This window comes from Urocitellus parryii, chromosome 4, assembly GCF_045843805.1.
Source record: "Urocitellus parryii isolate mUroPar1 chromosome 4, mUroPar1.hap1, whole genome shotgun sequence".
NCBI lineage: Eukaryota > Metazoa > Chordata > Mammalia > Rodentia > Sciuridae > Urocitellus > Urocitellus parryii.
The window spans coordinates 7,248,526-7,273,073 of NC_135534.1; the positions used below are offsets into that span (position 1 = coordinate 7,248,526).

Below are 24,548 nucleotides of genomic sequence, written 5' to 3' on the forward strand. Positions count from 1 at the left end.
AGTTAGTTGTGCCATCTGATGACTGGGTGTCAACTGGCAGAGAGGGCAGACTCTGAGTCTCACGTGTTCAGGGATCTGTCCTATCTTGCTCATGCCCAAATTCCAAGGGAATGAGTGAATGAATGAGCTCACTGAATCTGCACATGAAATCCTATGAAGCAGAGCTGTTTTGACTTACAAAAGGCAGAACTGAGGCTCAGAGAGGTTCAGCCACTTGCCTGAGTTACACAGCTGATGGGGAACAAGAGGCCCAGGCTGCCTGAGAGTACCACCTACCCCTCCTCCTGGGCATAACCCTGGACTCTGCACCACGACCAGGGAGGAAAAAATAAGGAGGGAACTTTATTTAACATTAAAGTTGGGGAGGGGCTTCGGGGGAGGCCAGCTTCACTTGGTGATGGTGTTCCTGCAGGGAGAAGAGGGGTGTCAGGCTCCAGGGAAGTGGGCGTAGTCCCCCCACCCCCTCCCCATGCACCTCCCACTCACGCGTTCATGCTCTTGCCGCTGCCACTGAGCACAATGTATGGGGTCTTCTGGGCCTTCTGCTTCTCCTGGAGCAAAGCCACGGTGCCCAGGGGCGTGTCACTGGAGCTCATCTTCTTCAGGAGCTGTGGGAAGGGGCCAGTTAGCACAGGGGCAGAAAGAGGCCCAGCACCCACAAATGCAGCACGTCCCTGGGCACCCACCGCCTCCTCATCCAGCTTCTTCATCCGTCGTTCTGTCTTCATCTTGCCTGAGCCTTTCCCATGGAAGCGGTGGGACAGCTGCCGGAAAGCCTGGGGACACAGGGCATGGGCCAGGAGCTGCAGGGACTACAGGTGAGGCCAGGGCCACCTATACCTGGGAGGAGCTTCCCAACAGGGTGAGGGCATGCCGATTCACGCACTCCAGGGCTAGGCCTGGCAGCAGGGAGGGGGAGAGGGCAGAGACTCCGGCATGACAGGGGACCTGGCGTGAGACCTGCCATTTGGGGCTAGGGCTGGATGCAGTGAGTGTGGGGTGGAGAGCCATGGTAGAAGCCTGGACACGCCCTCAAGGATGGTGGCCCTCAGGCTGGGGGCTTTGGCTGCAGTAGGCAGGCAAGAGGTACAGAGGTGCCTGTCTGACCCCCGTGCCAGGTGGGAGGGGATTGCTGACTCTTGCCCACAAGAGCCAGAAACCTGTCTCACCAGGTCACTCTACCACCTCACCAGGACCCCAGTCAGAGGCAGCAAGACAGGCCCCTCAGTGGGCTCTGGCCTTTCCCTGACCCAGTCACCACTGGCCTGGCCTATCTGCAAAGGGGCCTGCACGTACCTCCTTGGGTGTGAGTTTCCGGCCCGTCTCATCCACATACTCGATCTTAACATCAGGCTTGTAGCCGTCCTTCTCCTTGAAGTCCTGGGTGAAGCCTCGGTACTCCTCCCGCCGGCTGTACTTGTCATCGATGGCCCTGAAGCAAGATAAAGGGGCTCAGTATGAACCACTGGCCACCCACTCCCTGTGTTCCGGGAAGGCCTGCACCCCTGCGTGCCCACTTACATCTTGTCCTCGATGCAATACACAGCTGAGGGAAGGGACTTGTTGGGGGCCTTCACCCTGGCTACCTTCTGCACTGTGGTCTCCAGCAGCCCTGGGGATAGAGAGGCTATGAGACTCCAGACTGCCCACACCCTTGACAGGCCCAGCTCCGAGGCAGCCTGAAGCAGCCCCAGCATGTGGGTGCTAGAGAGCCTCCGCCCTGCTGAGTATGCCCACTGCACACACAGGCAAAGACCTTTACCCAGGAAATGGCAGAGCTGGGACCTAACCCAAGTCTCGCCTCACTCCTTCCTGAGGAGACACAGAGTCCTGACAGCACAGCAGAGGGACAGGTGCTGCCACCGAATGCCCAGAACTAAAGTGATTCAAGGCCCCATGTTCATGGCACTGGGGCTGAGGAAAAGGCAGCAGAGGGGGACAGAGGCATGCACTGCACCTGCCTCACCCACAGGCAGCACCCTGCCTCCCCACCACGGCACCCAGCCCGCACCTTTGTTCTGGCAGAGCAGCAGGGCAGCAGCCAGCCCTCTGTTCACGATGGGCTCCTCATCCAGGATGGTGGTGGAGGAGGCAGAGAACTAGGGAGGACACGTGGGGCATAAGCGAGCCACACAGGCTCCTCCCACCCCCTTGGCCCTGTCACTCCCCACCAGGCAAGGACCCTGTGGACAGCCTCCCAACCCCAGCCAGCCCTTGGGCCTCAGAGCCACTCTAGGGACGAGGTGGGGGTTCTGGGGCACAAGGGACACCCCCGCCCACACCCATCCTCACGTCCTGCTGCTGCTTCTCCTCATCCAGGTTGACGGTGCTCCAGCCGATGTTCTCCTCCCCATCCGATTCCGAGCCTCCATTGGCAGAGCGCTCCTCGTCCCGTTCAAAGTCCTGGGGTGTGAAATTAGGGTCAGCCTGGGCTGCCTACTCCCTCCCCTGAGCACTAGGCCTGTGGCTGAGAGCAGAGCTGGCCAGCCAAGAAGAGGGGGCCATGGGACCCACCATGAGTTCCTCCTGCTCCTCCCGATTGCCAGCCAGACCATAGGTGGGGATTTCCCCTAGGGTGCGGCAGAACTCGGAGGTGGCGTTGAACACGATGGCCCCCTTTCGCTCAGGATCCTCCTCCTCCTCCCAGCCTCGCTGGCGAGACTCCAACTTCTTCACAATCTCCACCACCTGGGGGAGGGAGCAGCTGTGGGCAGACCCAGAAGTTTCTGGGGTGATGCCACTGAGACCCGGGACCCTCCAATTCTCCCTGGGTACAATAAGCAAGCCATTCCCACAGCTCACACTGGACCTTCCAACTGGTCTCCACTCCAGGGTCCCTCCTGCCACCCACACCTCACCTAATCAATTCCCCTTTCAAGGACTCACTTCTCCCTTGACCCTGCAGCCCCCTGCAAGAAAGTAAGCTGCTGAGAGATTCTGTCACCATGTCTACTTCTGCCTGGCCGGCCTCATGTAACTGCCCTGGAAGGCTAGGAAGGCTATGGCCTCCAGGCCTCATATAAACTGACCCGCTGACCTCTCACCTCGGCTCTCCATCTATCTGCTTGCTCGCTCCCTACCCCAGCCTACCCAGGCCTCAGGCACTCCAGGGTCACTTCTGAAGACATCTGCTGTCCCACAGCCTCCACCCCTCGTTCTCCTTGTGTTACCTAGGCCTCAGCTCAGATGCCTCTGATAGGCCCTCTCTGAGCACTGACCTCACACTACCTTGTTTTACTCTGCACAGCTCTCCTCACTATCAGAAACTACTGCCTGCCTCTCCGCTCACAAGGTCACCGCTGTCCCCAGCACACTAACAGGGCCCTGGGACTGTCCTGCTTGCCAAGGATGCCCAGGCTTGAGAACAGAGCCCCACCCATAGCAAGTGCCCAAGAGTGGGCACAGGAAAGCAGATGCAGGGAGCCCCCACCAAGGCCAGAAACTCGCTCAGGACCCGGCTCTGCACCAAGGAGACTCCTGGTGGGATGCAGTGCCGCCTGTGCTGACTCAAATGCGGGTGCTCACGGGCACAGGCTGTCGCAGTCATACTGGCACTGGCCTCACCTTCTCCCCGCTGTCCCGCAGCTGCTGTAGCTGCCGTAGCCGACGCCCCTTCTCCAGCTGCTTCTGCAGCTCCAGCTCCGCCTCGTCCTCCTCCAGCACCTCTGGAGACCCTGACGGCAGAGCTCCTCCGTCCTCTGGTGAGGAGATGGAGGACACCTGTTCATATCACTTCCTTGGTCCCCAACCCATCCCCACCTGCTCCTGACCAGCCCCTCACCGTCGTCACTGATGTCCATGTTCTCCACACGGGTGTCATCTGACGGCGGGGGCTGGGGCACAGGCTCCTTCTCCTCATCCTCTGGGGCTGCCGCCTCCTCCACTTCAGGCACTCGGCGCCGACCCCGGCCCCGCAGTCTGGGAGGAGGAGGGCCCTCTAGTGAGCCCCAGCCCAGGCCAACCCAGCCTCACACCCCCTTTGCAGTCACACCCACCTGGAACCAAAATCCCCGTCTTGAGTCTGGTCTCCAAGAGGCAGCAAGTCGTCCGCCCGCACTATCACTTCCTTCTCCTTCTTGCGGATTTTCTTCACCCTCCGCTTGGTCTTTTTAAAGGTCACCTGAGGAGAGATGAGAGATGTGGAAGGCAGGCCTCCATGACCTTGATAACGGCTACCATTTTCTGTTTTTCAGTGGTACCTGGGACTACACAGGGTGCTCTGCCTATGAGCCACACCCCCAGTTCTTTTTATGTTTTTTTTTTTTTGAGAGAGAGAGATGAGAGAGAGAATTTTTTTAATATTTACTTTTTAGTTTTCAGTGGACACAACATCTTTGTATGTGGTGCTGAGGATCGAACCCGGGCTGCAAGCATGCCAGGCGAGCGCGCTACCGCTTGAGCCACATCCCCAGCCCCACGTTTTGTGTTTTTTCTTTAATATTTTTTAAATTGTTGATGGACTTTTATTTTCACTTATTTGTATGTGGTGCTGAGAATCAAACCTAGTGCCTAACGCATGCTAGGCAAGCGTACTACCACTGAGCCACAACCCCAACCCCTCTTTTTACGTTTTAATAGGATCTCACTAAGTGGCTAAGGCTGGCCTTGAACTTGACAATGCTCCTGTCTCAGCCTTATGAGTTGCTGGATTACAGGTATGTGCCACCACGCCCAGTTCAGTGACCACTTCTTTGGTGTTATTCTGTGCCAAGCACTGTCCCCAGCACTTCCCATATACACATGTGAAGTGGGTGCTATTAGCACTCTACTGTGAGATGAGAGAAATGAGGTCAGAGAGGGTACATACCCTGCCCAAAGTTGCCCAGCTCCTAAGTGGGAGAGCCAGGCCTGGAAGCCTTCGTAGTGTGGCTCCAAGACTCTTTCCCCTTTAGCCAAGATACCAACCACACCTGTTGTTTGCCTCTGTTCACAGTCCCTCTGAGCCCAAAATCCATGTGAGCCTCTAAAATTATCATCTGCACACATTATCACTATTCATAGTAGCCTCATGAGGTGGCTGCTGTCATTGCCACTCCAGATGGGCACCTCAGGCTCAGTTAAATGACTCACCCAAGACACAAGCTGGCTGCATTGCAGAGCTGGAACACAAGCTTGGATCCATCTGGCTCAACAGTCTCTGTTCATCAACACCCAGCTCCTCCCTCGGGCAGCCATTTACAAACCACCTAGGAACCCAGCCCTGTGCCAATGCTCAACCTCCCCGAGTGCAAACTGGCAGCCCGCAGCCCAAGGGGCACAAAGAATCTGCACTCCAGTATGATGCACAGAGGCGCTCACCATCTCCTCAGGTGTCAGGTACTCTGAAGCCACGCGGGGCCCCACAGAGCTCAGGGACTGAGCCTGCAGCCGCAGCTTGGCCCTGATCTCTTCCAGCTCCCGCTCCCGCAGACCATCGGCAGTGCCGCCTTGCTCCAGACGAAAGGAGTGTGGCCGCTCGCCTTCCAGCTCCTCGTCATACTTGGCCAGGATAGAGCGAGGTTTTTGCTGTAGGGCAAGAGGTACAGATTGGGACCCAGGGTGGCTCCTTACAAGCCATGAAGCCCATCTCCTCAGCAGCCCAGGCCCTGCCCCGTTCACCACCCTGCTGGCATGCCTGTGCCAGGTCATCCACACTCTCGTCCTCGGCGTAGGGCAGGTAGTCAGGCTTCTTCTTACGCAGCTCTACGTTCTTCTCTGCCCGCTCCTTATCGACCAGGTTCACGTTCACCAGCACATCCTCCTCTTCCTGCAGCACACCTGACAGGGCAGAGGCAGTGACCACCCACCCTTGCCCTTGGCTCAGCAGTGTCTGGGACCTCCTCCAGAACACCCAGCTCGCTCACCTTTGTCCTTGAGGGTAAGGATCACAGTCTCCCCTTCTCGGAAGGAATCAATGGCATGTTCCACAGTGAGGCCCTGCAGGTCCCGGGCACTGTACAGGTCCTAAGGAGGAAGATCCAGCTGAGTCAGGAGCTATAACTCACCCAACCCTGAGATCCCAGCACCAAGGTGGCAGCACCCCCATCCCGCCCTCCCCAGCTGCTGCAGCCTTACCTGTCGCCTCTGCCCAAACTCCTCCTCCACCAGAGTGCTGACACCAAACTCTTGGTCCATCTCCTCCAGCAGTTTCGCCTATGGGACAGAGAGGGGTGGCCTGTGACCTCGGGCCATTCAGCATCACCAGCAAACACCCAGGTCTCTAACAAGAGGAAGCACAAAAAGGGAAGGCCTCGCAGGCAAGCTGCAGATAATTCATGGCCCGACCATGAGTCCCCCTCCTCTCTGAGCCATCTCACCTCTAAAGGGCCAGGCTCCAGCCTCACCTGGCAGCCCCCAGAGGCCCCTAGCAACCACCCCAGCTGCCCTGCTGCTCACCCTCTTCTCTGCCAAATCCTTCTCCTTCTGCAGCTGTCGACTCCTCTCGATCCAGGCTGCAGTATCATCCAGCCAGGGGTCATCTTCCCCCAGTGTCTTTATCTTCCTGAGGAGGGAAGGGAGTGAGGATTGGGGGAGCTCACCACCTGCTCCCCAACCCCAACCCATGAGGCAGCAAGAATAGCAGCCTCCTCTGCCTGTCCCTGGCTAGGACCCCTCACCCCAACTTTTGATTCAGTAGGCGCTTTTCCTTGGCAGCTGCTAGCTTCTCCCGGAGCTCTTCTCGCTGTCGTATGGCCATGGGGTTGATGACATCGGCCGCCACGGGCTCCTCCTTGGTGCCCGCCTCTGGAAGGGGGGCCCAGACGTGAGGCTATGCCTGCCCATGGCTGGTGGGGAGAGGAGGGAGCCACTCACCCTGCCCCCTTCCAGCTCAGAGGGCCAGAAGGAGCCAGGGAAAGGGGAAGAACCCTTCACCTCCCTGCCCCCGCTCCATCCCCATATTCCTGTGTCCCCCACACAGAACGACAGGACCCTCTACGCTTTCCAAACCTCCTCAAATAAATGTTGTTCTATTTTAATTAAAAAACCAATCTCACGCAGTCCAGTCAGTTTGCAGCAACTGTGCAAGTCTCAGCCCGACTAAGAGCACCTTCCAGCCAGAGTGAGGATGCCATGGTGAACCAGAGCAAGCCACACACCAGATCCCCACTACAGTAAGGAGAGGCCTTATGCTCTCTGGCAGATACACCCACACAACCACTGAGTGCTGCTGCCTCTGCACTCTAACACCATTTTCTTCACAGACCCTTACAGATGGTCACTGTACCTCCCCTGACCCCATCCTCAGCCCTAAACTTACCTTTCTTGACGGCATTGACCTCCAAGGGTTTCAGCCCCAACTTCGCCCGGAGTTTACTAAGGACAAGAGACATAAGTGTTAGGGGCTGCCAAATAAATGAGGTGTCAGGTTGGAGATGTAGATCAGTGGAAGAACACTTGACTGGTACACATGATACTCTGGGTTCCACCCCAACCACAAAAACAAACAACACCCACAAGAAATGGGGCACCACATGCATTTTTGGACAAATAGGAGGTAAAAATTAGGGTGGGAATGAGTAACCCTATCCTAAACATAGACCCTAACCTGGGCAGCCCTCGATAGTGGAAATGGCACTGGTCTCCCTACCAGGGAATATGGGTGCTGGTCTTGGCTTGTCCCCAACCAGTGAATACCATCCTTTTTCCTGCGTCTTAATTCCTCCCTCTATAACTCAAACGCTTAGCTAAGACAATTCATACAACCCTTCCAACTCCATCTGGCCCACTTTAGTGTGAGAATGTCATCCAATATGGCTGCCCCAGAAGAAGAAAGCAGAAGCTCAAGGGAAATAGTACTCACTTGGTCTCCTCAATGCTAAGCGATGAGGCATCTCCTGAGCTAGTTTTGGAGCTGGCAGCTGAAACAACAAGAGGCATGGCAGGGGCTGAACACAGGACCAAGAAGCTAGCATTATCAGCTCCAGCTGCAGGGTCAAATATGAGGGCCCCTCCCCAGCACCTGGGCCTGCTGAACACCAGACAACAGCAACTTCTTCCTCTTTGGGCTCCCTAACAGCTCCTCTACACAAGTTTCCATTGACAGATCTCTCTCTCTTCTATGCATCCTCCTTTCCTGACCCAAGAGGTCCAAATTTCTGTACCCCTCACTTTGCCCTCTCCACTTCTGAATATTCTGAATCTTCAATCTAAACTGTCTAATCTAACAATCTAATCTGGACTTGCCCTCATTGACAAAAAATCCTATCCAAATGCAAAGATCAAAACACCACCTCCTTCATGAAGCCCCATTCAATTGTTAATCAGAATTAACCATTCTGCCATGAACTCTGGCACAGTCCATCATTGCTGGGTCTGTTTCTCCCCACACAGCAGGGGCTGTCTGCAGCATGACCGTGTTCTCTATGCAATTCATGCAGTTGAGAAACACTGGTGACTCTTCTATGTGACATGTTCAGGACACTGATAACTTAGCATGTTGGACCTCCCTCGTCCACCTCACAACAGCAAAGAACTTCACTGAACACTATGTAGAGAAGCTGGACACCACTGGATAGAGCATCCTGCCATTAGGAGCAAATCCTTTCCTGAATCCCTATTCCCATAGCCTACCTCCTCTTAAGTACCCAAGTTCTCTTTCTCTCTACATGGCCCTGGATTCCAGCCTCTCCAAGGTCACTAGCCTCCTTCTTCAGTTCTGGTTTTGCTTGATCCCTGTGGAGTCTAACATTACTAATCACTCCCTCCTAGCAAAATTCTTGGTTTAGACCACAATCAGCCCTCACTGGTGGGTTTATAGCACTCCTGAATCCTGGGCCTCCAGACCTGTCTTTGAACAAGTTCTCAATGCGGTGGGCTTCACAAACATGAATCTGACCCATTCCCTAACTCAAATCTTAGGCTCCCTACCGTGAGCAGAGCAGAGCAGAGCAGAGCATAATGCACAGGGTCCTTCCGTATTTAGACCCCGCCCACCTTACTGCCTCAGATCTCTACGCGATTTTCCCAACACCAGGTTTTCTCTGGCTTCGGGACACACTGATACCACTTCATCCAGTCGTTTATTTATTCCCCCAACACATTTATTTGAAGGCCTGTCATGCAAGACAACTGAGGAAAACAGAAGACGTTCGTCTTCACGGGGCTCAGTGCAGGGGATCAACCTTTAATCCCAACACCCTTTATCAAGTGCAGGTGAAAAGCGCCACCGGCGAGCTTCAAGCAGGCGCCCGGGCCCCGCCCCGCCCCCCGCGCAAGCCCCGCCCTCACCGGCCTCGTAGCCATCATCTCGCTTCTCCCGCTTCACGCGCCGCTCGGAGGGCTCGGCCTGGCTGCGCTCCCGCCCGTGCGCGCTGCTGCGGGCTTCGGCTTCGGCCCCGCGCCGCCCGCTCCCGCGCTCGCCCCCACGTTCCCGGCTCCGCTTCCGTCGTTCACCGCCGCTGCTGCCGCCACCGCCACTCCGGTGCTTGTGTTTCTTGTGCTCCCGATGCCGCGGCGGCTGCTCGGTGGTTCCCCCAGTGCCGGCCGCCGCCGTGCTCCCGGCAGCCTCTTTCTCTCCGCGGTGCTTCTTTGAAGACCCCATAGTGGTACGTACGCCTGGAGCCGGGTAGCCGCCGAGCCCCGACGACGCAAAATGGGAACACTTCCGGGTCGCAAGGCCGCCGCTGTCCTATTGCCGGAAACCAAGAATGGCTGCTTCCGGCGTTCGCACGAGAGTCGGCCCCAAAGGCTCACGGGAAGGCCCGAATCAGTCCGATTACGCATTCGCGGCCGCCTCGGTGCGGTGGCGGTCTGTGCGCATGCACTACTCGGCTCGGGGTTAGCCTCTCCTCCAGAAGGCCGAATCGCAGAGCTGTAAGGAACTGGATGCTTTTGAAATCAGCATCCCCCGAACTGGAAGCCTTTTTCTGAGCTCCGCTCTCATTCCCCCAGCTGCAGGCTGCTCCCTCCTCACTAGTGGGCGCCCTTCTAGTGGGCTTCTTGGGGTGTTAGATGGTGCAGAATGTTTTCCTCTTCTCTGAGGCCCCAACTGGGAACTCTCATAACCAGTATTGTGAGCATCCTGCCCTCGCGTTCTCTGGATTTTTTTTTTAACCTGCTCTAAATTGCTCAGGTGTTCTAGGAGCTTCTGTGCACCTATAAACCCCGTGAAATCGAATACAAAAGTGGACACATTTGTGTGCACTTATATCATATTTCTTTCTTTTTTAAAACTTGAGAAGGATTTTAATTTAAAATTACCGGGACTTAAAAGCCCGGTTCACACAACCCCCCCACACACACAAGTGGACTCCCTTTGTGGACTCCCTGTGTGACCCATCTCAGATGTTAGGATATGTCATGAGTTCCCCTTTAAAGCCCCACCCCCACCCCATGGGAGTACTCAAATACAGGAACCTTTTCAACACCCCCCTTTTTTTGGGGGGGGGGCTGGTACCAGGGATCCAGGGGCCCTTAACCACTGAGCCACATCCCCAGCCCTTTTTTTAAAAATATTATATTTTGAGACAGGGTCTCACTGAGTTGCCAAGGCTGCTTTGAACTCTGCAATCCTCCTGCCTCAGCCTCCCTGGCTGCTAGGATTACAGGCATGAGCCACCATGCCCATGTTCTTTTCCCTTTTGAATTTGACTGCTTGGAGAAGTCTCAGCTGTTACTTTTTGAGATGTACCACTCAGAAGGAGAGGCAGGGCTGTGTGTGCAGGGTGGAGACTGGCAAGAACAGTCAGAGCTCCTGGGGGATGTGGAGAAAGTGAGGCCTGCTGCCCCACCCATTCATCACTTATTCCCCGCCCAAAGTCTCACCCCCCCCCCCAGAAATCCCACACTGTATTTGCCATAAAGCCTTTAATTTTCATCTTGGGGACAGCCCTCTGTCCAGGCTGGCGGAAAAGTGCCTGTCAGGCTGGCTGCCAGTGGATTCTGTCTTTGGGGGGCTCCGAGAAGAGGGCTCCATTCTCACCCCCATTGACCTGTGGCTCCTTAAAGACACAGATGAAGGCCATTGGGCTCCACAGCCTCCACTCCATGCCCAGGAAACCACTGACCCAGTGGCTTCAAATCCTGCACCTATGCTAGCATGCTGAATGACCCTGGGCAAGTGACTCCCCCTTCTTGAGTCTAATTTTCTTTACTGCAAAGTGGGCCTCATGATCCCTGCTCTATACCGGGTTATTCTAAGGTGTAAGGGACAGTATGTATGGGATGACCAGCGTGGCACTAGCCCCTACTAGGGTTTGGTGTGCAGCTGCTCAGAAAGCTGCAGAGTCCCAGACTGGTTTGGCTGCTTATTCACTCCTATGTCCTTAAGCAAGGCCCTGCCCCTCTGTCTTCATTGAAAGCAGGAACAATAACCCTGGTTCTGCCTTCCCAAGTGACATGAGGGAAACCCTGTAGGGCTCAAAGTCTGTTCTTGGTTCCTTGTCCTACAGTAGTTCTGTAGATCCAGATTACCTCACCTGGGTTTCCTGGAGGTTCCCACTGTGTCCCTTTTATGTGTTTCAGCCACCAGCTCCTCCTCGTTCACTCCTAGTGCTGACAGCACCTGGGAGAAGCGCCGGGCCACGGTGAGCCTGGCGTTGGTCTGAGGAAAGAAGGGGTTTCCTTCTCTGCATCAGGGCTGCAGAGGCCACCGTGGAGCATTGATGACTGGGGGTGGGGGTGTCTTGGGTTTCCCTGGAGGCAGCAACACAGGGACCCCACCTGAGTGCCTCGCTTCCACCTGGCTACCCTGCCCACTCAGCTGGCTCCACGCTCCCTGGTGGTTATTGGCTTTGACAGGTGCTGGCCCTCACCTGCATGGCCTGCTGGAATAGGAAGGGCCGGGCCTGCACCCTGTGTTGGATGCCCTGCAACTCCGCCTGGTACTCAGCAAAGCGCTGTCGCTCTTGGCGCCTGTGGGGGAGATAGGGCTGTCCATCCCTGTCCACAACCTGCTTGTCCTCACTAAGGGTTTTATAAAGGTCCCTGCTCTGACCTTTATAAAGCCATTTCATACATAATCCTGGCTCTGGACCCCTCCCAGGTCTGCCAGGGTGGGAATTACTTGCCCTACCTTACTGATGGCTCAGGAAGGTCAAGGGACTTCTCTAAGGTTGTGCAGCTGGGAAGTGAGGGACTGAGCCCTGAGCCCTAGGCCAAGCTCTAGCCAGGGCTGGCTCCTTGTCCTTGCTACCCCCAAGGGAAAGGAGCCAGCATTGGCTTCCCAGCTCCCCCTCCCTGTAGTCCACCCGTCATTCCCCCTCACACAGGAGCATGCTGTGATTGCTGGCTGTGTGACTGAGGAGTCCCCTTTCTGGGCTCTGGTTACCTTCCAGGCTTGCCAGTGGTGGCTATGCTCCTTCTAAGCAGACGGCTTAGGAAAAGGTCCAGAGAAACCAAAGAAATGTGTTGAAATGAAACATTCCTGAAAGGTCAGGGCTCCACTGGGGTAGCCAATGCCATTTACAAAAGCCCAGTTTGTACACTTGTCAGAAATTTGCTCAACCAGTTGAATGCCATTGCTTGTTGAGAGCATCCTGGTGGAAGGGGACCTTCTGGCCACACCCCACATGGGACCATATGTCCTTCAGGAAAGCACCCAAGACAACCCATGGGATGTGGGGGCAGCACCTGGATAAGACAGGAGGGAGAAGTAGAAGAAACCTGAGACGAGCTGGGCTGTCTGGCAAGTGTTCTGGCTCTCTGGCAGAAAACTCTTGCCTCGCTGGGCCAGGTGCCCAGGAAGGAACCTTCCCTCATGGAGAAAAGGATGTGGACTTAGAAATACATGGCCAGGAAGAAAAGTGCCTGCAAAATGGGGCTTCACCATTCAAGAGGGAATTTACAGCAGTTTCAAGTTTGGGTGGGGGTGGGGAAGCGTCACAAGCTGGCATTAAGTATCTGTCGTTTCCATGGTTGTGTGTGCGCTTTTCTGTTTTTCTTTTTTTTTAATTTATTAATTTATTTATTTAAGTTGTTGATGGACCTTTATTTATATGCGGTGCTGAGAATTGAACCCAGTGCCTCACACATTCAAGGCAAGTGCACTACCACTGAGCCACAACCCCAGCCCATGTGCGTTTTTCTTGCTGTCTACTTTTGGGTTTGTTTTGTTTTTGCTTTTGGTACTGAGGATTGAACTCCGGGCCACTCAACCACTGAACCACATCCCCAGCCCTATTTTTGTATTTAGAGACAGGGTCTCACTGAGTTGCTTAGTGCCCTGCCATTGCTGAGCCTGGCTTTGAACTCACAATTCTCCTGTCTCAGCCTCCCAAGTAGCTGGGATTACAGGCATGCACCACTGCACCTGACATTGCTTTATACTTTTTAAAATGCAAATTTTGCTGTTATTGTATTGGATCAGGATCTCGTTGTATTGCCCAGGCTGCTCTCAAACTCCTGGGCCCAAGCAATCTGGGAACAACTGGCTTGCACCGCTGCTCTCAGCTTCTTCCTGGATACTTTATCCTATTTTTGGTAGAAATGACAGGAAGCTCATGTCTTGAGCCCCAAGAGAAAAAGGACTCAGTGCCAGTGGATGTCAGTTCTGTGTGTTATATTGTTTTTTTGTCATTATTTTTGTGCTGCTGGGGATTAAGCCCAGGGCCTTATAAATGCTAGGCGAATGCTCTGCTACTAAGCTACAGCCCAGCCCTCTGTCTGTTATCTTGGAATGATGGGAAGACATATCTCCCTGCCATCAGGCTACCTCTTCTGTGCCTGCCCCTGCTGGGCAGGGTAGAGTCTCAGATTTAGCTCAGACAGCAAATTTCCCAGGCTGTAAGACTGGAAGATAGCCAGGAAAAGATCTGTGTATGCCTTCATCTCCCAGGTGAGAAAGAAAGGCACGTACTGCTTGGAGCTGAATCTCACACTTCCCATTGCTCAAAAAACAAATGATTAACTGGAGGCTTGGCAATCTTTGGCCAAGGATCCCCTAAAACACTTGACCTCTCACAGCCCATTTCCTCATCTGTAAAGCTGCGGGGACAAGTCCAAAACTCAGAGAATAGCTGATCAGAGCTCCACCAAGTCCTCAGTGGCCCTCATCCCTCTCCCTGCTACTCACCAAGGTCAAGAGAAGAGGAGGGGTGGAAAGGGCGTCTCTGGAACCAGCTGCAGTCTGCAGGGTCAGATTATTAACGCTCTCTGTTTCATAAGATTGGGCTCTTGGACAACCATCTGGTGCCCTTCCCTAAAGGTTGGGCACTGGGCAGTATAGCAAGGACTGTTTTGAACGACTGCTGGAGCCAAAGCTCCAGCTCTGCTGCTCACTCAAGAGTGGGTGGATCATTTAAGCTTTCTGTGTTTCAGTTTTCCTCATCTGTAGGACTATGTGGGTAGTGATGCTCCTTATTTCATGGGCCTGACTCATAAATTGGCTTTTTAGAAAAATGGAAGAGAATAAAAATGCATCTGACCATGCATAGCAGTTGTCTCTAGAGTAAGGACCAAGTTCTACATTAATTATTTTTGTGATTTCAAATCTTTATAATAAGCATATCTGGGCTGGGGATGTGGCTCAAGCGGTAGCGCGCTCGCCTGGCATGCGTGCAGCCCGGGTTCGATCCTCAGCACCACATACAAAGATGTTGTGTCCACCGAAAACTAAAAAAAAGTAAATATTAAAAATTCTCTCTATCTCTCTAAAAAGAAAAATGTATTAAATTTGGTCATACTTAAAAATAATAATAATAAGCATATCTGTCATTGGAAATTGGAAGAACAAAATTGGGAAATGTGATAAATGCATGCAGAACTTTTGATCTTGAGCATTGGACAGCTGAAGGGTTATTATTATTCACTAGCTCACCTTGGACCAAGACCTTCCACCGTCCTCACACTACCTCATTATCTTCATCTGTAAAACTCAAGGATAGGGATGGAGCTCAGTGGTGGAGTCAGCATGAGGTGCTGGGTTAGTCCCCAGCACCACAGCCCCCCCCTTAAAAAAAAGCCATCTGTAAAATGCTGCCAAGTGGTCTGGCCAGCTGCCTTGGGGTCCTGCAGCCTGACATCCAGCACAACTTCTCTGCCTTACCCCAATAGACTTTTGGCATGCCAGGCTCCTACCTCAGTTCCTCCACCTTGCGCTGGGTGGCACTGGGTCCCCGGCCCCCTGGGGGTGCATAGGATGCTAGGCAGCGGGCCACCTGCTGCTGAACCCGATGTTCCCTAGTCCTGCGCAGCTCAGCCTGATGCTGCTGTTCCCGCTGCTGCCGCTCCCAACTCTGCAGTAGGCTTCTGTGTGGGGAGAGGGAAGAGGGAGGCAGGAAGAAGTCAAGGGGACCAGGAACCTCAGGGAAAGCTAGGGGTGGTAGGTGAGTATGGAAGCATAGCACATACCAGCCTTGAGGACCTGGGCTGAAGGACTTTGGGCCCAGAGAGCCAAGGGCCTGAGAAACAGGTTTGTCATGAATGTCAGACCCGAGGGAGGTTGCATCTGGCCATTTGGCCATGGGCCCCCCTTAGGCCTTTCCTTGCTCTCCAGCAGTGAGCCCAACTCTGATCTGTGCGCAGACCTCCCCAGCCACTCATGCAAAGCCTGAGGCCCTCCATCATTGCTCACCTCCCCTTGCAGGCAGGGGACAACTGCCCACCCCCTCCCTTCCTGGCTGCCGTGAACTGAGGGCTTTCCTCCACCACACCCTTCCACCTTGATGTTCCTGCCTAACAGCTGGCCAACCGTGGACTGAAGCCTCTGAAATCGTGAGCCAGAATAAATCTTCCTTCCTTTACATTGTTGGTGTCAGGTATTTTGGTCACAGCAGTGAAAAACCAACACAATTTACATCTGGTAAGAGGTTAATATCCAAAATATACAAGGAAATCAATAGCAAGAAAACAACCCAATTAAATAACGTGCAAAGGACCTGAATGGACATTTCCCAAAAGAATACAAAAAAAAAAAAAGGCCAACAGGTATATGAAAAACTGTTCAGCCAGGAATAGCAGTGTTACTCAGGAGGCTGAAGCAGGAGTATGGAAAGTTCAAGGTCAGCCTCAGAAACTTAGTGAAATCTTGTCTCAAAATAAAAAATTGAAAAGGACTGAGGATGTTGCTCCGTGGTGGAGCACCCCTGGGTTCAATTCCCAGTACCCTCCCTACCCAAAAAGAAAGAAAGAAAAAAATGTTCAATATCACTATTAGATAAATGTGGATTAAAAATCACAATGAATCTGGGCCTGGTGGAACAAGCCTGTGAAATCAGCGGTGCAGGAGGTTAAGGCAAAGCCAGCCTCAGCAACTTAGTGAGACCCTAAGCAAATCAATGAGACCCTGTCTCTAAATAATACAACAAAGGGCTGTGAATGTGGCTCAGTGTTTAAGTGCCCCTAGGTTCAGTCCCTGGTGGGGGGGGAACTAGCTGGGCCCAGTGGTGCTTGCCTGTAATCCAAGCATATCAATATGCTGAGGCAGGAGGATTGCAAGTTCAAAGTCAGTCTCAGTAATTTAGGGGGGCCCTAAGCAACTTAGTGAAAACCTGTCTCAAAATAAAAAAAAAAGGATTGGGAATGTGACTCAATGGTTAAGCACACCCCTCCAAAAAAAGGAAACAAAATCAGTATTTTTTAAATATTTTTTCCTAGCTGTCAGTGAACTTTTATTTATTTAAGGGTGGTGCTGAAAATCCAATCCAATGCCTCACACAAGGCAAGCACGCTACTACTGAGCCATATCCCCAGCCCTATTTTGTTTTTTATTTAGAGACAGAGACTCATGGAGTTGCTTAGTGCCTCTCCATTGCTGAAGCTGGCTTTGAACTCATGATCCTCCTGCCTCAGCCTCTCAAGCCTCTGGAATTACAGGCATGCACCACCGTGCCTGGCTCCAAAATTGGTATTTTGACAAGACATTTGCATTCCCAAGTTTACTGAAACATTAAGCACTAAAGCCAAGATATAGAATCAACCTAAGTGTCCATCAATGGATGAATGATAAAGAAAAGGTGGTATATACACATAATGGAATTCTATTCAGCTTATAAAAAGGGTGGAAACTTTATTTGGAATAACATGGTGGAACCTGGAAGACATTACTTTAAATGAAAGAAGCCAGGTTTAGAAAAACAAATACTGCATGATCTCATGCAGGTGGAATCTGAAACAAAACCAAAAACTGTTCTCCTAGAGTAAGATAGTGATTACCAGCATCTCAGAGCAGGGGAGGACTGGGGAGGTGTTGGCAAAGGGTATAAAATTTTAGTTAGGGGAAATAAGTCCAAGAGATCTACAGTGTGATTGTATGCTTGAAAATCACTAAAAGAGTAAATTTTAAGTGTTTAAAAAAATAGGGGCTGAGGATGTGGCTCAAGCAGTAGCGCGCTCGCCTGGCATGCGTGCGGCCCGGGTTCGATCCTCAGCACCACATACAAAAATGTTGTGTCTGCCAAAAACTAAAAAATAAATATTAAAAAATTCTCTCTCTGTCTCTCCCACTGTCTCTTAAAAAAAAAAAGTGAGATAATGCATAGGGGATCAGCTTGATTTAGCCATGCCACAGTTTATACCTAATTAAAAAACATATATACAATGTTAAATTGTCAACTGAGTACCTTAAAAAAAAAAAAAAGGATTGAGAGTGTTATAATAAAAAATGCTGAATGAGGGCTGGGGTTGTGGCTCAGTGGTAGAGCGTTTGCCTAGCATGTGGGAGGCACTGGGTTTGATTCTCAGCACCACATAGAAAAATAAATAAATAAAAGTCATTATGAAAAAAAAATGCTGAATGAATTTTCCCTGACTTCTCATGCCACTTCTAACCAGTCACCAAGCCCATTGAGGTAGTCTTTAAATATCTCTTAAGCGCATCCCCTTTTCTCCATCCACCTAGCTGCCTGGTTCAGGTAAGCATCTCTTACCTAGTCACTGCCACAGCCCTCTCATAACCTCCAGTTTCTCCCCTCTGTTCCTATGGCCTCTTGTTCAAGCCCAAGTGTAGAACCATCTGCCTGAACTGTTGTACTTGCCCATCTCTCTCCTTTCCCAGACCTTGAGCTTCTCAGGACTGAGCCAAGTCTTTTTTATCTTTATCCCAAGGATTCATGAGCAGACACTCGACCTATATTACATTAATCAGTTAGCTAAAAGGTTAATGAATGGATACAAGGAAAGATGGAAAATGAGTGGAAATGGGTTGTATCAATAGACAGTTGTCAAAGTGGAAGACACAGGCTGGTGAATGAAAGCTGGGAATAGATGCTATCAGGAGATAGTCAGCGACTCGGAGGCTGAGGCAGGAGGATCAAGAGTTCAAAGCCAGCCTCAGGAACGGTGAGGAGCTATGCCACTCTGTGACACCTTGTCTCTAAATAAAATACTCAGTGGATGAGTGCCCCTGAGTTCACAATCCTAGGTACCAAAAATAAAGATGGATGGGGACTGAGGTGTGCTTAGTGGCAGAGTGTTTGCCTAGCAGGCACAAGGCCCTGGATTCAATCCCTGGTGTCACTGAAAAAAAAGGGAGAAAGGAAAAAAATGGATGAATGGGTGGATGGGTGGATGTAGGATGACTGGTGGGGCAAGAAGGCAGAACCATGAATGGACGAAGGAATGGATGAGCGTGCAGTGACGGCCTGTTGGAGAACTGGCCCCTTCCCCAGCCCTTGCCCTTGGTTCCCACCCTCCTGGCTCTCCCCGCTTACCTGGTGGCCTCATGTCGTTTGTGGAAGGTGCGATTAGGGAAGCTGGCAAACAGGAACTTTTCCTTTTCTCCCAAGTCATGGGCTTTCTCACTCCGGATGGAGGCAGCCCGGAAAGCCTTCCAGGACTGCTTTTGGGGACCTATTAGCAGTGGAACCGAGTCAGGGAAACCCCCCCTCCTGGCCCACTGGGCAGTCCCCCACCATCCCCCAGAGCACAGCCCAGCCCAGTCTGAACTCTTGGCTCAGGCCGGGCTCCCTGCCCCTTCCCCCCAGGGCGGCTTCCAGGGAACCCAGGCCAGGCAGGTGCACTCACCACAGTTCAATTCTTGCTGTAACTGCCCGTGCAGCTTCTCTAGGTCCCAGGGCCCCTCCACCTCTTTGGCCTTTGACATCCCCCTCTGTGACCCTCTGAAGCTGTTGAAGCTGGAGCTGCTTCCCTGGCTCTGGCCCCGCAGCTCCCCTTCTTCCAAAGCCTCCTTTCCAGAATTCTGACCTTTTTTCCGAGAGCTGCCCTTCCTCCTGTGGGGGGCGCTGTGATCCCACTGCTCAGCCTCCTCGGTTGCCTCTGAGAACCGCTCCTCCTCCAAGATCAAGCCCCTCCTGGGGATCTGGAGCAGTTCCCCAGGGCTCAGACCCCTCTCCACCTCCTCCACACCTAGGCCCTCCCGCTCTGCAGCCTCCTCGGACTCTGTTTCTGATCCTGACCTCTTCCCAGACAGCCAGAGGCCACACTTGCTAGATAGCTCCAGCCCTTGGTTCTCCCCTTTGCTGGGAGGGAGGAGGATGCCACCCCAGGCCCCCAGCTGCTGTCTCCGTTCCGGATTTTGCATCTCCATCTTCTGGCAGAAATCAAGGGATTCTGGGAAGTTGAGCATGGACTTGCGCCTGGACTTGTGCTGGAGGATTGCTAGGGGCGAGGGCAGGACTTGGTGGCCAGGGGCCTCAGGGGAGCTTGTCTGAAGCAGAGCCTGACCATCCATGATGAAGTTCTCCCAGGCCCACTGGAAGGGGAAGGAGGGTTTCCGGAGAGGAGCCGGGAAGAGACTGAAGAGGGAGAGGACAGGGGTCAGCATCAGGATCCTCCTGGCCCCCTGCGTCCCTCCCACCCCATGCCCAACTGCTTACTCCTCAGCCTCAGCGGAGACTTGTCCTTTCTTGTTCCGCCCCTGGGTTCCGCAGTCCTTCTTTGCCCTCTGCCCTGCGCTCTGAGACCTCTGTGGCCTGCCCTGCCTGGGCACATCATCATCATTCCCCAGGTTCCCCTGGGCAAAGACCAGAGACGGGGCCAGCTCTGAGCAGCCTGTTGGACCACTCTGCGCCTCCCCAAGGGTCTCCAGTGAACACTCGCTGGCCCTCATTACCACTCACACCTATCCCCACCCACCACCATTCTCCGTATTAAAATTACAGCCCGAATAAGCAGATTTCCTGTGCTCAGTACTTAGAGGCAACAACACAGTCAACCTTCCCAAGGGCTATCACCCCATCATGCATATGCAAAACCAGGATCAGAGAAGCTCAGAGAGGTCCAAGAGCTGAGGTCACACAGCCTTTGTAAGTTGTAGAGGCAGGACCAGCACATGTGGAGTCTATTGCCAGAACCCAGATTTGTTTGTCACCCTCTGCTGCCAAGAAGGAGTTTGAAGATTCCCAACAAAGAGATGATAAATGTTTAAGGAGATAGAAAGGCTGATTACCCTGATTTGTTCATTACATAATGTCTACATCTATCCAGTTTCATATTGTGCCCCATAATTATGTGCAATTATTATGTGTCAGTTAAAATTTTGAAAATTTAAAAATAAATAAATAAATTTTTAAGCTGGGTGCAGTGGCACACGCCTGTAATCCCAGAAGCTCGGGAGGATGAGGCAGGAGTAGCTCAAGTTCAAAGCCAGCCTCAGCAAAAAGCGAGGCGCTAAGCATCTCAGTGAGCCCCTGTCTCTAAATAAAATACAAAATAGGGCTGGGAATGTGGCTCAGTTGTCAAATGCCCCTGAGTTCAATCCCCAGTATAAAAAAAAAAAAAAAAAGGCTGAGGTATAGCTCAGTTGGTAGAGTGCTTGCCTGGCAATAGACACAAGGCCCTGGGTTCAATTCCTCTCTCACACACACACACACACACACACACAAAAAAAAAAAAAAAAAAAAAAAAGGAAAGAAATCTCAGTACCTCTCCCCTCCTCACACAAAAAAAGCCAGCCTCTGCAACTGTAGGAGGTTCTAAGCAACTTAACGAGACCCAGTCTTTACATAAAATATAAAAAAGGCTGGGGATGTGGCTCAGTGGTTAAGCACCCCTGGGTTCAATCCCCAGTACCAAAAAAAGTAATAATAATAATATTTAAAAGAGAGTCAATTAACCAAGAAAAAAATAAAGAATTAAAACAAATAATGAAGAACAGTTCTTCTGAATGTTCCACAGGGCCTTGGACTTTCTACAGCCAAGATGGAAGGAATTAATTTTCTTTTCCAAAACCTGCTCCCCTAGCAGTGATCCCTAAATTGCTTCCTCATTCCTCATCCTCACCTCATATCCTTTAGGCTTCCCCACAGTCCCTGTCCCAGAGGCCACCCAGACCTCAGCTCCAGGCTCTTGGCTTCTCAGAGCCTCCCCGGCCCTGGCCTGCTCTAGGCGGCTGGCGGTCTCCCACACTGGGCCCGCTTCCCTCACCTGCTCTGCAGCGGAAAAGCCGGACAGAAGCTGGAGTAGGCCTGTGGCTGTCTCTGGAGTCTGAGGGCCCAGGTCCTGAGCTGGCCTTTCCGAGTTGGCCCTGACCAACGGTTGATGGGTGTTTAGCATGTTGGTGTCCGGCTTCATTCCCCACTCCCACCTGCCAGCCCTGGAACTGTCCTCCAGGCCATCTCTATGGCCATCTCTATGGCAACCAGTTCTTGGTCAGTTTCAAGGGCTTTGTCAAAAAGCACAGCCAGGTGGGGTCAGGATGTATGTGAGGCCTACTTCTTTCCACGGGGAGAGTTCAGCAGGGTCCAGGGAACCATCAGGGCTGTGACCACTTCTTCACCCTACAAAACTGGGTGATGAGCCCAGGTCATATGTGCGTTTCGGGGACTAAATGAAATCATAAAGGTGACGCACTAGGTAAATGTGGGTGATTATGACTGACATGGAGGCAGCAGAACGTCCTGGCTGAAGGTGTGGGGAAGCAGTTGTTCTTCTTTCCCTGTCAGCTGTCACCATCTTCAAGGTGTTTCATACTACAAGCAGCATAATGTACTTGACCCATCTTCTCTTGTCAAACTTGGGCACAGCCCCCACTTGCTTCCCTCCTACAGAGAGGGCAGCTGGGGATGTCCTTGCAAATGTGCCTTTGCACACCTAAGCATTTCTGCAAGATAAGCGCCTTAAGCAGTTTACATTTTGACAGTGCCTAATTACTGCCTTCAATACTGAATCAATGTAGATTTCCATCAGCCAGCAAAGTATCTGAATCTTTCTATTATAATCTTTCAAATTCCTAAAAATACATGAAAAATATTTTTCTTGTTGCTGTGATGTGTATTCCCTGCATTGTTTACGAGACTCGTGTATTTCTTCTTGATAGGCCATTGGTGCCTTCTGTACAAGTTGCCTGTTCATGACCTTTGCACACATCTCCTTTTCTTTTAGTCCTCAGGAGCAGAGAGCTGAGGAGTTCATTATCTTTCTTGTCTCACATGGTATGACAAGCATCAGTGGATGCAAGGCCGCCTTCTTGTTTTGGTTTAGTATTTTTCTTCTGTATCTTTGATCCCCATTCCCATCCCAGTTACAGATGAATGGGTCCTTTGAAGTATTTAATGCCATTTTTTGTGTATTCATTTTTTTTTTTATAAAAACTAAATGTTAAAATTTATTCCATCATTATGATTATAGACATTACAGGGCAGGGTGGGCAAACAAGGCAAATGAAGCAAGCACTTTTCCCCTCTACTTAACCAGATTCAGCATTTTGATGTTTTTTGATGCTTAATTCATTAACTTGGGTGGATAACTGGCAATAACAAATTTTTGTAGTTTGGGTTCTTTTGCCATAGCAACTCCAAGTAATGTAATTCCAGAACTACGCTGTGAGCTCTGAAATGGTGTTCATTTTAACATCTTGAAGCTTTCATGTCTTAATTGAACACCTCTTATTAAGGCAAGGAACTGATAAAAAAATATCTTCCTCTTTGCTAACCCAGGCCACCAGCAATCTTTAACTGTTAGTTACTATATAAAAATAAACTGGATGAAACTGTTGTGCCTGGATTCCTTTTTAAAGCATTAGCTCCCTGAGAGAAGAAAGAGGTCCTAACCAATTGCTTTCGTGAACAATGACCCCAGTACAATGTACTTAATGTCCTTTGCAACAAAACCGAGAAGTCAGGCAACCCTGATCATCTTGACTAGTTTATCAATAATTTATATACAAGATATATTTAAAGCTGAATCCAGACCATGTATTGCAACCATAATCCCAAGAAACTATTCAGTTTTAGCCCACTGAGGTTCTGGAAGATGCCAGAACAAGTGAGAAATCTTCTCAAAGCGGAGTGATGGTTCATCATCTTTTACAAGTGAGAGGAAAACATCAATAGAGAAGAAATAAAACATCTGCCTCCTAAATTCATTGAATTCCACAGCTATCTTCATAGTCTTAGTTGACAAAATCCAGAGTCCTCAATTTTCTGATATAGGGATCTATTTTCAAGATGATAGATAAGGGACTGGGGCTGTGGCTCAGAGGTAGAGCACTTGCCTAGCATGTGTGAGGCCCTGGGTTTGATCCTCAGCACCACAAATGAGTCAACAAATAAAGTGAAAAATCCATTGGCAACTAAAAAAAAAAAATTTTAAAAAGATGACTGTTAATATCAAAAAGAGTTTTCAGGCTTTTCTTTGCCAGGAACCTCTTTCTCTTTTATTGCTTTCTGAACACACTGCTGGTAGTGATTAGAGAGGTCGATGCATGGGTCCCTTGAGGAACTTTCCAGCAAATCAGTGATTGAAGCCCTGGTCGTACCCACACTTCACGCTGGTGCCTGCCTCCTGAGGCTGTTCGTGGCTCTCATGTTTTTAGCTTATATAAATGGTATTATGTGTTCTTAGTTTGTATAAATGGTACAAATCTCATTTTTTTCCTTACTCTGTTTCTTCAATATTACTGTGTTTAAAATTTTCCTGTGTTGGTTCTCACTACTGCAGATTTCTGTAGTTTTTCTCCATCACACGTCACTTAGTCTAGTCCACTCTCCTGTTGGGAAACACCAAGGTTGCTCCCAACTCTTGTTTCCACAAAGGACACTGTGGTGAAAGGACCTTGTACACACCTCTCTGGATACCAGCTAGAGAACTTCCCTGACTTATTTATCAAGGATCAAGGGTGTGAGGACTTGGCACAAACACAAGACAAATTTCAGATTGCTCCAGAGAAAGGCTATACCATTGTACATGCCCTGCAGAAATGACCACAGCTTTCTGCTTTCTGCCTACATTCTTGCAAATGTTAGTATAATTCACCTTGTGAATTTTTCCTAACCCTGTGAGCATAAAATGGTATCTTGCCTTATTTACACTCATACACACACTCATTCACAAGCGCATGCGCACGCGCGCGCGCGCGCACACACACACACACACACACACACACAAACGTAATGGTACTAGGAATGGAGCCCAGGGGTGCTTTACCACATATTTTTGCTTTGTTTTCTGCAGTGCTGGGGATGGAACCCAGGGCCTGCCTAGCACATGCTAAACACATGCTCTACCACTGAGTCCCACCCCCAACACTTCTATTTTGTTTTTGTCTTTTACTGATTGACTTGCAGTTCTATATGCTCTGGATCATAATCATTTGTCCACTTGTCTCTGAGGGTCTTTGTGGAACAGAAATTCTTTTTTTTCTAATATTTATTTTTTTAGTTATAGTTGGACACAATACTTTTATTTATTTTTATAAGGTACTAAAGATGGAATCCAGGGCCTCGCACATGCTA

The 24,548-nt window shown here is 51.2% G+C and overlaps 2 protein-coding genes across 2 annotated transcripts; both read right to left on the reverse strand.

Moving 5' to 3' along the window:
- Window positions 1-322: 322 nt before the first annotated feature.
- On the reverse strand, window positions 323-10,022 carry Sart1 (spliceosome associated factor 1, recruiter of U4/U6.U5 tri-snRNP). Its single transcript, XM_026396540.2, has 20 exons — window positions 9,208-10,022; window positions 7,781-7,838; window positions 7,238-7,293; window positions 6,597-6,723; window positions 6,376-6,481; window positions 6,055-6,132; window positions 5,844-5,943; window positions 5,615-5,757; window positions 5,299-5,505; window positions 3,996-4,120; window positions 3,782-3,918; window positions 3,565-3,698; window positions 2,515-2,688; window positions 2,293-2,403; window positions 2,012-2,099; window positions 1,522-1,612; window positions 1,297-1,432; window positions 687-776; window positions 487-608; window positions 323-406 (listed from the first exon to the last, which is right to left on the reverse strand). Exons 1-20 carry the CDS (start codon window positions 9,518-9,520, stop codon window positions 388-390), a joined length of 2,415 nt encoding a protein of 804 aa, XP_026252325.2. The 5' UTR covers window positions 9,521-10,022; the 3' UTR covers window positions 323-387.
- Window positions 10,023-10,792: 770 nt separating this feature from the next.
- Window positions 10,793-21,387, reverse strand: Tsga10ip (testis specific 10 interacting protein). The gene is made up of 8 exons (XM_026396589.2): window positions 21,241-21,387; window positions 19,692-19,828; window positions 18,880-19,610; window positions 18,567-18,705; window positions 14,995-15,165; window positions 11,733-11,832; window positions 11,397-11,521; window positions 10,793-10,919 (listed from the first exon to the last, which is right to left on the reverse strand). Exons 1-8 carry the CDS (start codon window positions 21,385-21,387, stop codon window positions 10,793-10,795), a joined length of 1,677 nt encoding a protein of 558 aa, XP_026252374.2.
- Between the last annotated feature and the right edge of the window lie 3,161 nt (window positions 21,388-24,548).